Consider the following 17,781-nt stretch of genomic DNA (forward strand, 5'->3'; position numbering starts at 1 on the left):
AGAATTTGGTGGTGAGTAGATACTGCCTATTATAAAGAAATTGAAGGGGTGTTACTTTTACAAAATGTCTATTCAATATTTGTTTTGAGTTGGGTTAGGTCATTTCTTTAGCTATTAGTGTGGTTTTTTTAATGTTTAAAGAATTCTTCCATAATTGTCTGTCCTATCTTTTCTAAAATGATCATTGTCACTATTGAACATTTTTTAAATTAATCATAAATTTCAGAATGAAGCCAAGTTTCTTTTTCTGCAATTATATCTGGCTTCTTATTTTCTAATAAGATTTCTAAGTCTGCTAATTTGTCTGTTCATGTTTTTAATACAAAAAATCATGTCCTAAGACTTCTGTTGTTTCTTGAGAAAAGGTTTCAGCAGTATGTTTGCAGGTCTTTTCAAAATGTAAAATTTAAGCTGCAGCCAAATATGTCTCACAAGTATTCCTATATGAAAACTGTTCAAACTTTAACAAAATTAATTCGATATTTTCAATTAAATAATATAATAAGTGATTTTTTAGAAGATAAATTACTATTGTGTATCAGGCCTTTCATTCTGGAAATTCATAAAAGGCAGTCTTCAGAATATTATAATTTATCTGCCAGCCAGTCACGGAACACTGAAACATCCATGTAAATTTGAGGCAAAGTACCTGAAACAATATAATAATTTTTGTGTTTTTTTTTAAATAGGCTAAATGAAACAACCTCGTACTCTAAAATATAAACAGTTTTACACATTTTAATTCAAAATTAACCCTTACACTTCTAATTACTCTTAAAATACAAACAGTAGTAAAAAAAAATACGTTCTTCTTTTTTTAATTACAAAAGTAGAAAAATAAAAAAAAAATACTTTAAAAAAAAAAACTTAAATTGAGTGAAAATGCATCTAGAGTAGCAATAATAAATTTGTGCGATTTTAAATATATTTATTACTTGTTTTTGTTTAGCGTTATGCCTTTTCAAAAGCTATTTAAAAATCAGTTTCCTCGATTCTCAATTCGATTTTGAATTTTCTAGCCTCTATGATAGAAGGTTGACGTGTTCCACTGCGTTTTTTCAAATATTTATAAATATAGATTTTATAGTCTATTGTTAGTATGAAAGTTTTAGCAAACTACCTAAATATCTACACAATGTTTATGCCCCCTAAGCTTAAGACATATGAAACAAAATTAAATAGATTTACTAACTAATTGCTTTATTTTTTAATTGATTCATGTGTTGTCGTCAATAATGTTTAATAGTGCTAGGTTTCAACTTGGTCCAAAAATATGAGGAAATAACGTGTCCAAGATTCCACGCAGATAGATTGACAGACAGACGGAATACAAATTATCGACTTCCTATATTTAATCTGTAAACGCAATTCAGCAGCAGCTCTTCGGTGTAGTGTGATACTGTATAGGTTTCAAAAAGTAAGTTCTTACGACATTCATAAATCTTTTTAGCGACCTATTTAAGGGGAAAAGCTCCTATTAGTTTGTTGTAATGTCTGTCCGTCTGTCACGTTTAGATCAATTGAAAATCTGATTTCACCATTTCTTGGGAGGTGCAAAGTTTATTTGCAAAGTCTAATTTTTGTCTCTTTTTTTTTTCTAATGTTAGTGTCCATTTTGAAAACCTTTGTGTCGGGTTCGCATACAATAGTATATTTTTAAAATCTGTGACCTGCGGCTCTCCTGCTTTCTATTAGATCGACATACAGGATGTCAAGTATGAGTCCACTTTGTGGCTTTCTGTGAACATTTCCAAGCCAAGCAAGGCATCTATTGCCGATAACAACGCGGATGTCTTAACAGCCTAGTCAGTAAAGTATTGTGCCACACTCTTTTCTGACGCCGTGAAATGTTGCTCATTGCCTTTGCTATACTATTGTTGAAGTCTTTATCTAGTAGCACATCGATGGTGATGACGGAGCCACGATAGCAGATATGGTCAACAATGACCACGTAAGGCGAAATGTTAACATATACACAGACACACAAAAAGAGCTAATCTAGATAAATGAACATAAATTTACCTTGGCAATACCTTTGTGCAGAAACAGCTATTCCAACTAGCACATCTCTATTTGGTCCACACAGCAGAGGGCCGCCACTGTCGCCATCACACATACTGGTACGATTATAATATTTTCACTTAAATGTCAAGGTCGGTCGAAAAATGTAAATATTTAAATAAATAACTCTAAGAGTACATGTTAGTACAATTTATTATTTATTGGAACAGTTGCTGATTTGTTGGTAACGACCAGCTAATTGGTATGGGAATATAGAGAAATAAATATAATTGTTAATTATATAGGGACCTAGACACTAATTGGATTAGTATTACACCGGCTCCACCTGTTGACTTTTAGCAGGCAATTTAGCAGGCAATTTCTTGTTTATGTGACATGAACCCCTCTCTCTTTATCTATATTATATTACTTCAAAGGACCATGTCTAAACGTTATCTCGTGCTTTTCCTTTGTCTGCGAATTCTAGTATTCAAGTATTTCACCCCTACCCCCCCCCCCTCCGGTTAACCGCAGGCTACAGAAACAGATGGCCTCTACATCATCTGCCCAATACATTGCAAGATCTGAAAAGGAAACTTTACTTTTTATCATCCCCCCCCCCAAAAAAAAAAATCCACCTAAATACATGTAGTCTTATTTACACTATTTGACTAATTTTCTATTATTCAGTTCTTAATCTTATTTTTTTCCCTTTGAATAGCTCTGCTTGGGGCTCAACTTGCTTTTTATTGATACAGTATAAAAACAATCATTGTTTATAAATACTACTAGTCGACCCACGGCGTAACATACGCCGCTATTTTGCAGGGCCACCTTAGGGCACTGCAACCTATGCGATTGCAGTGTGCCCAGCACTTTCATAGGCCCCACGTTAATCATAGGTGTAAATTATTACCATTTTATAGCTTATAACAGATTTCCCGCGGCCTTCTGATTTACCAGGAGCTCATGGATATCTCTGAAATTGCAAAATATACGAAAAAGTCCTGGAAACCTCCAAAAATTATTTATAATCTTTTGAAAACTCATAAAAATCTCCTGAAATTTAGACAAAATTGTCATTTTTGGGGTGTTATTCAATATGGAAAACGCCAATCCTACTCATGATAAAAAAAAAACGCATTATACAATACCCGTAATTGTAAATGTAATGGTGAAAGAAGCTTCTCGCGCCTCAAACTAATGAAGAATTACTTGAGGTCAACAATTCTTGAAGATAGATTGAAACATTTGGTAATTCTTGTGATGTAGGAAACAGAATTTTTATAATATACTGTATGACTTTGCTATACGCAATGCTTCTAAATTAATTCTGTACCCAGTAAATAATGATTAAAATGCAAAGACGAATTTATTTTCTAATACAAACTCTTAATTTTCACTTATTATCGGTATCCCTACCCAAACTGGGCCCCGCGAAGTCCGTTTCGCATAGGGCCTCTCAATGGTTAAGTCCGGCCCTGCTATTCAGTGACGGGTGAATACTACTTGTTCTACTCCCCCCCCCTCTTTTTTTTTTCGCCGCTAAAGTTACGTGGGGTAACTCTAGTCTGACTTGCTGAAATAAAAGTGTGATCTTTCCATGATATCTTGGTGTCAAGAATGGTGGAACCATGAAGAGAATAGGGTTTTTTGCTGAACATAAAAATTATATATGTGTCAGACGCGAATAGCCCAATTTTCAGTAAAATAAATTACAAAAGTCATTTCTCTATAGAAGAAGTTACGAAGGCTATATAAAATACAACCACAGACCTATATATACTACAATAAATATAGGTTTTTGGTTGCTAGTTACGATTTATTTAGGTAGGTGCTGTTTTACTATTACATTTCAAGTATTTGAGTTTAGAAAAACCCAGGTTTATTTCTTATTAGCTAACACCTCTTATCATCTCTCCATTAGTATATTTAGATCTATAATCTAATTCTAGTCTAAAATCTATATATAAAAATCGAATAGATCTAGTAATAGTATAGATTCTATCTTGAGACTAGATTGCCGAGTCTAGCCTATGCTATGCCTATAGTCAGTTTTTATTAGAAAAAAGTCTAGATATTAATAGGGCCTAAAGTTTATAAAGACTTAAGTTTTTAAATTATTAGATATAGACATAAGACATAGATCTAATAATACTGTAAGTGTAATACGTTTACTATACTCTATACTTAATCTACTAAACTAGAGATCTATCTATAATCTAGTCAATCTAGATCTATATTTTTATAGCCTACAATATTCATTATAATACTTCTACTTATAATGACTTATTTAATAAGTTAGTACTTAGACTTAGATCTATTATAGTTTATTAATAGATTTACTTTTCAATGCCTAGATCGAATAATAAAATTGCGAATGATGTCTATAATGACTGGTTATTTTTTTTTATAATAATAGGCCTAGGCCTATTAAATCTAGGTCTAGACTCTACTTAACTCTAGTCTAAAATAATGACTGTCTAAGGCTCTAGATGATTGAGAAGTTCACATAGAGGTGTTTTTAATAATACGGCATGTCGGCTGAAAGTATATAAAGTGCTTTTTTTTTTTTTTGTAAAAATAAAAAAGAGGCTCCGGTACTCAGTGATAGATTGCCTAACTTTCAACTAATAATAAATTAACAATTAACGTTGAATTACAAGAAAAGTAATCATTTTTCCCGACATTGAAAAAAGGTCCCAGTACTCCGTACCGGTGCGTACCGTCACAAAACTATACGTATATCTCAATCTTCTTAAACTAGAACAGACACAAAATAAACAGTGACATTCATAACAAAATAATATTCAAAATTGATTAGAGTAACACCTTTTTAAGTAATCATTTAAAGTTTAAAATCACTACAATTTTTTTCAACAATTATTTTGTGTATGAAATTGTGTATCGAAAAATGCCGGGTACATGAAATAAGCTAGTCCTAAAAAAACAACACAGATCTTGGGTAAAATACTCATCAAATAAAGTACTGTAAATGTGTAGTTTCACGCGCTGGTTTCAGTTCTTTTCTTTTTATAGCCTCTATCGGGTTATATCCCAACTACCCGTATTTTTTGTGCAGAATTTTTTTGTCTATCAGGCACACTTAAAATTATAGCATAATAATGTCAGTTTAATTTAAAAAGAGAACTGAAAAATACAAAGATATATAGGGAAAAAAGCGACTTCCGGCCCAATGCTTTTTAATCGAAGAAACGAAACGGACTAGTCCAACAAACCCTATTACATATAGATATAGATAATTCTTAGCCCAGTAGTAAATAATGCTGGTGTGTGAGAGATCAATATACGCGGATAGTGATTGCAGCATACACTATAATTCTTGGGCAAAAAAATATGTTAGCGCAGCGTTGAATTGCGGGATTCGGAGGTGTTGGGGGGGGGGGGGGGACGTTTAACTCTATCTCTGCGTAATTATTTTCCGCGCTCAGAAGGAATTAATTATTCCTATTTGTATTTCACTTACCTGTTAGGGTTAAACTTCAATAACTTTTTTCTTTTCATCAGACAATGTTATAATTGGTAGAGATAAATGTAAGACCTTTTTATTTAACACAAATGAAAGTTTATGAATCCAAAAATTTAGTTAATTTAATGGGGTCAAATCAACGATGGTATCGTCAAATCAGACGAGAAATAGTTAATTAAATGTTAAGTGAAATTTCGATACCCATGATGCACTACTAAACATGATCCGCACATAGACAAGGAATTTGTCAGTCTTGGACTTGTTTGGATTGTCTATTGTAGTAAAGTAGAAATATTGACTTGTTTGGATTGTCTAATGTAGTAAAGTAGAAATATTGACTTATTTGGATTGTCTAATGTAGTAAAGTAGAAATATTGACTTGTTTGGATTGTCTATTGTAGTGAAGTAGAAATATTGCAAAGAATCATATGTCAAGGTTATTTCCCTTGACCAAACTTAGAGATCTATTATCAAACATATTTCTGATTTATGTAAATATTAATTTTATTACCCAAAAGTAGAAAAAAAAAAAAAGAATTAAAAAAAATTCAAAAACAAAAAATTAATAACGTCTTTCATCTTTCGTGAGTCTCTAGAACAAATACAAATCATTCGAGACTTTCGGGAACTAACATAGCCTAACACCTTCTGTTTGTGGGAACTAACATAGCCTAACACCTTCTGTTTGTGGGAACTAACACAGCCTAACACCTTCTGTTTGTGGAAGACACGCCACTGCACGAACCACTTTAAACTTTATGAAGTGTTGTGACACAGTTGTTATACGGCATGTGTGGCCACACGGTCAAGAGAGTGTACCTGGCCAATCAGTGGACTGGAGCGGCACCTTCGATATGGGGTCACGGAGGTCACGACTGCGAGTGTTGTGAACAATGAGAAAGAAAACATCTAGTGGATTTGCTTGTGTATAAATGTTAGCCCTATGCCCTATGTCCATTATAATATAATTGATGACTCTTCAATTAAAGACTTATTAAAAGAACTTGTATCACCACACTGAGTAACATATAAAAGTTTTCTTTAACAAAAAATTCCTCCTTTAGAATGTGCAAAATATATGACGAGAGCGATTACTTCATTTTTAATAACTAATGAATAGTACATTAAATAAACATGGAATATTTTTTTTACCCCCCCCCCCCCCCATACAAACACAAAAACAATTATGGTTAAGCGCTTGCATAAATCTACTTCTAAAAAGTGCTATTAGAGAATGGGTTGCCTGAGCTAGCCAGGAAAACCAGTGACTTGGCAGAATTTAAGTCATTGGTTAATCTGCATGACTAAATGCATGACGCGTAGGACGTAATCATCTTCTTTTTTGAAGTAACGTCTGTATTATATAAGATAAGAAGATAAGAAAATATAGTTTGCTGATACAGTCACAGATTTGACAACATTAAAAGATAGTTGTCTAGACTAGAATAATGAATCTAGATATAGCATATGGTTTAGAACATTCTAGTTGGTAATAGGATTATGGATCCAGATCTAGTTGGTAATAGGATTATGGATCCAGATCTAGTTAGTAATAGGATTATGGATCCAGATCTAGTTGAGGACTATGGATCCAGATCTAGTTGAGGACTATGGATCCAGATCTAGTTGAGGACTATGGATCCAGATCTAGTTGAGGAATATGGATCCAGATCTAGTTGAGGACTATGGATCCAGATCTAGTTGGTAATAGGACTATGGATCCAGATCTAGTTGAGGACTATGGATCCAGATCTAGTTGAGGACTATGGATCCAGATCTAGTTGAGGACTATGGATCCAGATCTAGTTGAGGACTATGGATCCAGATCTAGTTGGTAATAGGACTATGGATCCAGATCTAGTTGAGGACTATGGATCCAGATCTAGTTGGTAATAGGACTATGGATCCAGATCTAGTTGAGGACTATGGATCCAGATCTAGTTGAGGACTATGGATCCAGATCTAGTTGAGGACTATGGATCCAGATCTAGTTGAGGACTATGGATCCAGATCTAGAAGACGGTGCGCAAAATGTTCCTGAACGTCATTTTTTAAAATTTATTTTTGTTCCCTGAATCCAAGCTGGATTACCCGCTCTGTATGTTCAAGAGAAAGTTGTTCTGTCCCCCACATCATATTTAATTTTAGAATATTATTTTTGGAAAAATTGAGATGGTCAAGCTAGAGTTTTTTCCTGTGTGGCTAATTTTGTAGAGCCTAATTCCTTTTCTCAAGGATCTACATACGTTTGTCTATATTTTGTTTACATATTCTCTCATTCTCCATTCTTACCATATTTGTCAAATACGCAAACAAAAGTTCCTTCATTAAATTTCTTTTTAAACTTTGGCCAATAGGTCTCGCACTCCATTCTAGAGAGGATTGTTGTTTCTGCTTTTTGGAGAGTGTTTGGAGTTCCATCAGTACTTTCCTTGGTAATACCCCAGCCAGTTATGGTGCATTTTGTATTGAAATAGCTAGCGCTATTAGCTGAGAGTTTGACAACCTTAGACAAAGAAATAAAAACATTTTACTAGCCAATAATTGAAAACAATTGAAGGTTCCCTTCTGCGCAATAACGGAAACACTTTCTACACGACAACAAAGAGAGTTTGTTTTATATATATATACGCAAACTCTCTTTGTTTATCTATCTATCTATCTATCTATCTATCTATCTATCTATCTATCTATCTATCTATCTATCTATCTATCTATCTATCTATCTATCTATCTGTCTATCTATCTATCTATCTATCTATCTATCTATCTGTCTATCTATCTATCTATCTATCTATCTATCTATCTATCTATCTATCTATCTATCTATCTATCTATCTATGTTTCTCTCTCTCTCTCTCTCTTTCTTTCTCTCTCTCTCTCTCTCTCTCTCTCTCTCTCTCTCTCTCTCTCTCTCTCTCTCTCTCTCTCTCTCTATATATATATATATATATATATATATATATATATATATATATATATATATATATATATATATATATATATATATATATATCGTGGGCGTAGCCAGGATTTTTTTTCGGGGGGTGGGGGGGGTGGGGGGGATTTTTTCTCTCAGTAAGAATAGCAGATTAGGTTTTTGAAATAGCTGGATAATACACGGTAGATAGCTTTCAATACAGGAAATAGTGCTTGGCGGCGGGGCTATGCCCCTCGCTCGGGGAGCTCCCGGCGCTCCCCAGACCCCCTTGCAAGCAAGCAAGGGGAGTTTACAATTTTTTCACTAACTCCAGAAAGTACCTATTTTAGAGTAGAAAGAATGAAGGATTAGACGCCACTCAATCATGGAGGTCCTCATGGCAGGTGGGAAGAGGCTTCAGACATTACCAGTGACAGATTTTTATGGAAACAGCTTGACGTCAAATGCTCCGAACGGCGCGGGAGGGTCTAAGTCAGTAAGAATAGCACATAAGGTTTTTGAAATAAAACTTTTTAATAGCAGGAAAATGCACTGTAGATACCTTAGAATATGCATTTTGTTGGCTTTCAATACCAGAAATAGTGCTTGGCCGCGGGGCTTCGCCCCGCGCTTGGGGAGCTCCTAGCGCTCCCCCAGACCCCCTTGCTAGTAATGGCGGGGTAACTACAATTTCCCCACTAACTTATGGAAGAACCTATTCTAGGGCACAATAAGCGTCTTCCGAAAGAATGAGGGGTCAGAATGCAATAAAGATTATGTACACACACACACATAAATACATATAAAAAAAAATTTTGCCTGGGTGGGGGTTGGGGGGGGGGGGGGAGAAAAAATCCCCCCCCCCAACCCCACCCCTCCCCGAAAAAAATCCTGGCTACGCCCATGATATATATATATATATATATATATATATATATGTTAGGAATGCACTGGATGCTTTGGCTCCGACCGAATGTACCGTCATGTTCACTAAAAAGTAAACAATTAACCTACACATTTCAATGAATATCTATACAGTGGACGTCTTTTAATTCATGTCTGAGATGGAATGTAGTTGAGTTTAGAGCACATACAGGAGTGACATTTTGCTACACAAACTACGAGTAGGCCTATATTATTATATCTCATAGATAACTAATTTGATGCAGATAACATTAGAAAGCTAAGATTTGTGTATATTAGCGTAAAAGACACTGACCAAGGCTTTATATAAAGGGAAAGATTAACGTGTCAATTTTTATATTGAATTTCTTTGATATTTAATTGCAGAAACAAGAAAAACAAGATTACAAAGCTAGAGTTTGTGTTATCCCACAAACTCTGAGGCGGCCCCCGTCGGATCTCGATCCGCCTATTCGCAAAGAATATTCAAGACTTCATTTATTTTCGATTGTCAAAAGTAATATTTTTTTTCTGTTTTACATGTTTCGGATATTTGTTTTAGAATTGGTGTATTTTTATGAAAAAAAAATCGCTTTCATAATTAATTTTATAAATTAAACGGCTTGCTTTTAAAAAACCAAAAAGTAGCCGTTGCACCTAAACTTTTCAAGCCGCATCGCTTGGTGAAATATTTTTCATTTCTCTTCTAGTTTTCAAGATCTGAGTTTGACATATAGAGAGACGGACAGACGGACATTTTGCACAAACCTGATTGCGGCTTTCTCCTTACGGAGGCCACTAAAAATACTTTAAAAAAAACAACAAAGCTTATATTAAGTGTATTTGAAAATACTGTTTTAACTCTGCCATGCGCACCGCAATCCAGGCTAGTGCAGAAAGAAGGTTCGCACTATAAGTGACAAGACTAAGTCGGATGTTGACATGAGAGAGAGAAGGATTTCCGCCCAAGTGAGAGCTGATGTACAGATGCTGTGCTCAAGACATGTTGTTCTACCTGTATTTGTGATGTCCTGTAAATAAACATCTATGTCTCGTTGAGTTGCCTCCCTTCAGTTATTACAATACTTTTTCAAAAAACAAAGCTCATATTAAGTGTATTTCTATTAATTAGTTAGGCTCAGGGATGTAATTGTACTAATAATGGCTCTAGAGTCCCCAAGATGACTAATTCAACTTATACCACCACATCTGTCAAGCACGATTTCTTTCCCTTGCTCAAGATAAAAAAAATCATTAATTACCAATAATTGAGTTGATAGAAGCTTTGTAAAACGCATGTGAACCTACCTGGACATTCCGATTAAGTATAGCTGGAGTACTCAGCGTTAACACGGCTAAATCGCGTAGAGGAAGACCAGGATGTGAACCCATATCTCCATCGTGTACGACGATGTTGGAGACAGAGATGATTTGTTCATACCCACTGGGTGGTCCAAAAATGTGTACAACTCCAATAAAAACACGAACATCGCTGGTGGCATAGTGTTTCACGCAATGTGCTGCAGTAAGAACCTATAACATAAACAGGATTACAAAGAGAGATTGTGTTATCACACAAACTCAGAGGCGCCCCCTTCGGATCCGCCTATTTGCAAGGAAAATTCAAGACGTGATTTTGTTTGGATTGTAAAAAGTAATAATGTTTCAGCGATTCATTTGCCGTTGTTAAAAAATGTTGTTTTTTCTGTTTTACATGTTTCGGATAATCCTTCAAAGTTAAAGATAATTAACTTCCTTGTTCAAACTTCCCGCTCGAAGACGGGGGTGGTGGGGTGACAGCGAGCAGGGTATGAACCCGGGATCGTCGAGATATTCAGTCCAGCACGCAAACCGCATGACCAGGCATTGCTGTTAACTTAATAACAAACTAATAGCCTATTATTGATAAAGAGATATATTACACATTACGGCATTAAATCTACCGGATAAGTACAATATGTCAGACGAGCGATTTTAGATTTTTTTGGCCTTGATTTATAAGTGAAAAAAGAAAGAAAAAAAGAACAGGTATCGTGCTTGTACTGCGGCAAATGAGTTTTTGAAACATTATTGCTTTTGACAATCAAACCAAAATCATATTTTGAATATTCCTTGCGAATAGGCGAATCCGACGGGGTCCGCCTCTGAGTTTTTGTTTTTGTAATTTTTTAATTTTTTTTTTTACTTTTTATTTATATCCTTAATTCAAATTTGAATAATCAAAGTATGCTGGGCACACAAGATGCACGCAATATTTAGGATTGGAGCTATTGCTTTTATGTAGGTTGTTATGAAAATGAGATACTGTATCGGTTGTACATGTTTACACGTGCTTGTAACTCGCCCGTAAGAATGTGTTCACGAAATGTTAGAGATGTGTTAAGGCCATACTAAATGGACCTGGTCTTCGACTCTGTTATTATACCCATAGCAATGTAATGCACTGAATGTATGAAGTGTGGTGTTGATTCTAAAAGTAGATAGACTGTTTCGACCAGAAAGGTTTGATGTTGAAACTACAGCACCACAAGCATCAGAAAAATGCTTACATTGGTATGAAACCTTTATAAACTGTCTGTCTGTTGTTACTATAGAAAACAATGATAACAAGAAGCTATTAATAAACTACATTTCCCCATAGGGGTACCAGACGATAAGTGACAAAGAAACGTATGAAGATGCAATTCAGTCACTAAATAACATCTACATTCAGCCTAAGAATGAAGTATTCGCAAGACACAAGTTGGCCACATGTAGACATGAACAGGTTTCAAAGTATTAACGTCTTTCTTCTAGAAAAGATATTAAAGATATTGAAAATCCGACATTATGATATTTTAGAGACCATTCAAAGTTCTGATGCAAAGGCTAGTTTTTTTCTTTTCTACACGCAAAAAAAAATATATTTTTAATTAACTATGCATGCAGGTTTTTTTTATATAAAATACAACATTTTTGACAACTATTCACTATTAAAAGTAACAAACACGGGAGGCTATTTAGTAAGGGAGGTAAATATTTACCATGTAACACAAACGGTTTTAGATTTTTTGTAAAAAAAAAATTTTTACAATTGTATTGCTAAGTTAAGTAATTTCTGTCATTATAACTACTAAATTTACAAAAAAAAAATTTACTTTTATTTTTAAAGAGAAAAAAATCTATATAGTATGCATATAGGTGGAAAATAATTGAAAACGATATTTTGGCGTGAACTGCAGCTCTCCACCCTCAACACAGGATGCACAGTACAGTGGAAATGGAGAAAGGTTGTTTTTTGTTTTTTTACGATAATGTTGTAGTTTGTTTTTTTCTTGAGGCTTTGAATAAGAGATTGACCCTTTACAAAACAATAAGATCAATAAGATAATCATTATAAGACATCAGTTAGACCAGGTTCACATTTAACTTCTCCTTCTCTTTCACCTATCCCTTGGTCTGTTGGACCGTTGGGGCACCACACAGGATCTGTCAACTTTCTATCTCCATTTTTCTTTTGTCATTTTCTTTTTATAGAATTTCATCCTGATATTCTTTCTGAAACTATTGAAACCTGACTTTTTACCTGCCTGCGTAGACTACTTTGAGGGCCGATTTTGAGTTTGTGTTTCCACACAAACTATCTTTGTAACCTTGTTTAGAGAGCGTCTAAGAGGAATCGGAAATGACTTAAGGCATATTAGATTAGATTATGATTAGACCATAGACTTCTATAAACTATATCTAGACTGGACATGGAGACTTTTTAACACTACAAAAAATGTGAAAATTTTGTAGAAAGTTGAATCAAGGCGTTGATTTGTAAAGTAGTTAAAAGAAGTAAAGTTGTTTTTTTTTAATCCTAACCCATGTAACATATAATTTAATTTTTTAGATCTAGATCTAGTAATTGAACATTAAAAATAAGAGTACTCTCGTCTCATAATTATTATTTTGCAATTTTAGATACATAATCTAGAAAGATCTAGGTAATCAATATATTTAAATGTACATAAGATGATTAAAATCAACATGAATTATTTTTGAAACATTATCTCAATGGAAACAAACAGGAAATGGCTGTGTTTCATATATTTGCGTGAATATCCGAGATATGATTTTGCATTATTTCTAAACTTTGAAAACTAAAGATCATTACTTTTCTAAGATTTATTGGGCGACTCCCTTTAGCGCCTAAAAAAAGAGTTTACGTGCATAAAAATCTCTCTCTATATATATTTATATATATATATAGGTATGTGAATCGATCAGTCGCGGATAAGAATTTATTTCCGGTTTCCAGTCCAGTATACTATATAAGTCTATGGATTAGACTAAGGAAAAAAAATTAATTGCTTAAAAAATTCGAAACTTGTTAAAAACTTATCTTTTTAATGCTATTAGGATAAGTTTTTTCCAATAGTGTTAAAAAGTATTAAAGAAAGAGGAATACCGTAAGACATAATAAATAAATCAGTAGACTTAGGACAAAAAGAAAGAGGAATACCGTAAGACATAATAAATAAATCAGTAGACTTAGGACAAAAAGAAAGAGGAATACCGTAAGACATAATAAATAAATCAGTAGACTTAGGACAAAAAGAAAGAGGAATACCGTAAGACATAATAAATAAATCAGTAGACTTAGGACAAAAAGAAAGAGGAATACCGTAAGACATAATAAATAAATCAGTAGATTTAGGACAAAAAGAAAGAGGAATACCGTAAGACATAATAAATAAATCAGTAGACTTAGGACAAAAAGAAAGAAAAGGCTTTAAAATTATAATTTTTTTGTGTTATATTTCATTATGCTTAGATATATGCTGCGGCCTTTTTTTTTTCTTTGAAAAAAGTGGGGTGGAAAATACCGAATAAGATTCAACTCACATACCTATATATATATATTGTGTATATAGATCCGTGATTCAACTTTAATTATTAAAACACACTAACAGAAAATCTCAATTCAAGAATTGTTAGAAATGTATCTGTTTTGAGATTTCAAGTTTGATACAAAAATTAGTTTGTTCAACGTACAAGAAATATTTACCTTATTTTGAGTTACCAAAACTCCTGTACAGAATGAATACCATCCATCTTCTTTTCTAAATAAAATTGCTAGTACATAAGGAATTTCGAAAAGTTCTGCATCCTCACCATTGAAAATACGCTTTTGTAGCTTAGAAGAATCTAGTGCTAAATGAAAAAAAAAAAAAAAGATTACAAATTGAGTTCATGTTTTACTGAAACTCAGTGGTAGCCATGACATTTCCGTCTACAGTTCTAAATGAAATTATCATGAACTACTGTCAGAATTAATGACTAGACATACAAAAAATATAAGGAACTATTTTGTTGGGCCAACGGTTCATTTTCTATTCAAGTCTAAAACATAAATGTTCCTACCACGTCCGTTGCTCTCATTGAAGCTAAATAACAAAATCAACAAACTGTTTAAAAGTAACAAATACATAGTAAGTGTTGTGTTAGCCTTTTAGAAAATCAATTCACTCGTCAGATCTTGATCTCATATAAACTAACAATCTCTGCCCTTTTTTTTATATAACAAATTAAAAATAAACAAATCAATTCCGTGACTATTTGGTTTCAAAATCGTTCATGAATTAAGTTGACAGTGAACTAGAGTTAACTCGATCAAATTTAAACGAGGTTTCTATATGACGTTGAGTTCAATGGACCTCATTTAGCCAGGTAATTCTCTATCTCTTCAAATCAAATTAAGTAATCCGTAAAGGCTGTCACGTGATACGTTTTTTCCCCATTGTTTTATCACTTTTATGACGTGGCTAAATGTTGTGTGTTTACGATTGGTGAATGAGGTTCATTGACTTGAGAAATTAAAGCTTGAAATATAAAATTGACATTTTAAATGTCATTTGTCTTGTCAATGAGGACACGTTAATCTAGAGAAAACGGTTTAAGTTGAAAGACAAACAATGGATGACAACTAGGTAGACAGAGAGTACATTTAAAGACAAACAGAAAGAAGGATCACATCAATGAAGAAGGAGATCAGAGAGATCAGAAAGAGAGATCAGAAAGAGAAATCAGAAAGAGAAATCAGAAAGAGAGATCAAAAAGAGAGATCAGAAAGAGAGATCAGAAAGAGAGATCAGAGAGAGAGATCAGAAAGAGAGATCAGAAAGAGAGATCAGAAAGAGAGATCAGAGAGAGAGAGATCAGAAAGAGAGATCAGAAAGAGAGATCAGAGAGAGAGAGATCAGAAAGAGAGATCAGAAAGAGAGATCAGAAAGAGAGATCAGAAACAGAGATCAGAAAGAGAGATCAGAAACAGAGATCAGAAAGAGAGAGATCAGAAAGAGAGATCAGAAAGAGAGATCAGAAAGAGAGATCAGAAAGAGAGATCAAAAAGAGAGATCAGAAAGAGAGATCAGAGAGAATGCAGGAGATAAGGAAAATAAAAGAGATCATAATGAGTCAAAGTGCTCAGAGATAAAGGTTATCAGAAAGAGAGAAACAGGTCAGAAATATAAAAAGAGATCAGAAAGAGAGAAAGAGGTCAGAAATATAAAAAGAGATCAGAAAGAGAGAAAAAGATACCGGTAAGTGAGATAAATGTGATCAGGATGAGTAAAAGAGAGCAGAAAGATAAAGAAGATCAAAAAGAGATATGATTTGTTTGCATGCAGCAGATCAGAAACAGCGATGTGAATTGAGAAGTAGCTCAGAGAGGAGATAAAGAAAGGGTGAAAGAGATTTTAAAAAGTGAGACAATGCAGAAAGAGGAATGAAGCTTAAAAAGTATGATTATCAAGTTACAATTTACATAATTTTTTTTTTGCCCCTGACAATACAAGAATCAATAAAAACAAATTTACCAATTAGTGAATTCATTATTGTAATTAAATATTTTGTATAGAAAAAATGGGGAAAATGCATTTGAGAAATGTGTTGACAATAAGTTAGTTACTTAAAATTTTGAAACTAGCAAAAGATAGCTATTATGAACTATCTGCATTAAAAAGTACTTCGCTTGCTCAGTGGTTAGTGTATTGGCTTTGTTTTTTTTCCCTTTGGAAAAACCTTAAGTGCATTAAATTTTGTAAATCGTATAGCTATTAGACCATGACTCCTAGAAATGGTAGAACATATTGTTGAGTGTCCTATAAATTAAACTCGCCCACAAGATTCGCAGAAGTTCACATCTATATAAGCTGGGAGAGACAAAACATGCGCAGGATGAACGAAATGAAAGAAATCAGAGTCAAACACTTCTGTTGGTTCTAGTTGGCACCGACAAAATATTGCGCAAGCGTTTGGCTCTAATTGAAGTAATGCCTGAAGACCATTGTTTGCTCTAATTGAAGTAATGCCTGAAGACCATTGTTGGCTCTAATTGAAGTAATGCCTGAAGACCATTGTTTGCTCTAATTGAAGTAATGCCTGAAGACCATTGTTTGCTCTAATTGAAGTAATGCCTGAAGACCATTGTTTGCTCTAATTGAAGTAATGCCTGAAGACCATTGTTTGCTCTAATTGAAGTAATGCCTGAAGACCATTGTTTGCTCTAATTGAAGTAATGCCTGAAGACCATTGTTTGCTCTAATTGAAGTAATGCCTGAAGACCATTGTTTGCTCTAATTGAAGTAATGCCTGAAGACCATTGTTTGCTCTAATTGAAGTAATGCCTGAAGACCATTGTTTGTTCTAATTGAAGTAATGCCTGAAGACCATTGTTGGCTCTAATTGAAGTAATGCCTGAAGACCATTGTTTGCTCTAATTGAAGTAATGCCTGAAGACCATTGTTTGCTCTAATTGAAGTAATGCCTGAAGACCATTGTTTGCTCTAATTGAAGTAATGCCTGAAGACCATTGTTTGCTCTAATTGAAGTAATGCCTGAAGACCATTGTTTGCTCTAATTGAAGTAATGCCTGAAGACCATTGTTTGCTCTAATTGAAGTAATGCCTGAAGACCATTGTTTGCTCTAATTGAAGTAATGCCTGAAGACCATTGTTTGCTCTAATTGAAGTAATGCCTGAAGACCATTGTTTGCTCTAATTGAAGTAATGCCTGAAGACCATTGTTTGCTCTAATTGAAGTAATGCCTGAAGACCATTGTTTGTTCTAATTGAAGTAATGCCTGAAGACCATTGTTGGCTCTAATTGAAGTAATGCCTGAAGACCATTGTTTGCTCTAATTGAAGTAATGCCTGAAGACCATTGTTTGCTCTAATTGAAGTAATGCCTGAAGACCATTGTTTGCTCTAATTGAAGTAATGCCTGAAGACCATTGTTTGCTCTAATTGAAGTAATGCCTGAAGACCATTGTTTGTCCATTTAAAAAAAAAAGTAACGTCATAGCTAGAGGCTTGCTGTTTATTTCTAGACAATGGACCTCATTCATCAATCGTAAACAAACAACATTCAGCCACGTGATTGTCTATCTCTTCTGTACAAATTACGATCTAGTTTAAATACACAATGGCTATCACGTGACAGT

General features: G+C 34.0%; 1 protein-coding gene across 2 annotated transcripts; it reads right to left on the minus strand.

The window, feature by feature from the left end:
• Positions 1-510: 510 nt before the first annotated feature.
• Positions 511-14,827, minus strand: LOC129926242 (chymotrypsin B-like). 2 transcript variants are annotated; one of them, XM_056028877.1, is made up of 6 exons: positions 14,703-14,827; positions 14,347-14,492; positions 10,623-10,847; positions 7,784-7,997; positions 2,023-2,117; positions 511-649 (listed from the first exon to the last, which is right to left on the minus strand). In XM_056028877.1, exons 1-5 carry the CDS (start codon positions 14,767-14,769, stop codon positions 2,059-2,061), a joined length of 711 nt encoding a protein of 236 aa, XP_055884852.1. In that variant the 5' UTR covers positions 14,770-14,827; the 3' UTR covers positions 511-649; positions 2,023-2,058. The 2 variants fall into 2 exon arrangements, 1 of the variants encoding a protein (XP_055884852.1); XR_008777867.1 differs by lacking the exon at positions 10,623-10,847.
• Between the last annotated feature and the right edge of the window lie 2,954 nt (positions 14,828-17,781).

Source organism: Biomphalaria glabrata, chromosome 5 (genome assembly GCF_947242115.1).
Source record: "Biomphalaria glabrata chromosome 5, xgBioGlab47.1, whole genome shotgun sequence".
NCBI classification, from domain to species: domain Eukaryota; kingdom Metazoa; phylum Mollusca; class Gastropoda; family Planorbidae; genus Biomphalaria; species Biomphalaria glabrata.

Coding starts and splice junctions, on each gene's coding strand:
- LOC129926242 (XM_056028877.1), bottom strand. CDS start 14,769: ATGTATTTGTTACTTTTAAACAGTTTGTTGATTTTGTTATTTAGCTTC. Junction 14,493..14,702: donor CAATGAGAGCAACGGACGTG/GTAGGAACATTT, acceptor TTTTTCATTTAG/CACTAGATTCTTCTAAGCTA. Junction 2,118..7,783: donor TTGCGTATTTGACAAATATG/GTAAGAATGGAG, acceptor TAATCGTACCAG/TATGTGTGATGGCGACAGTG.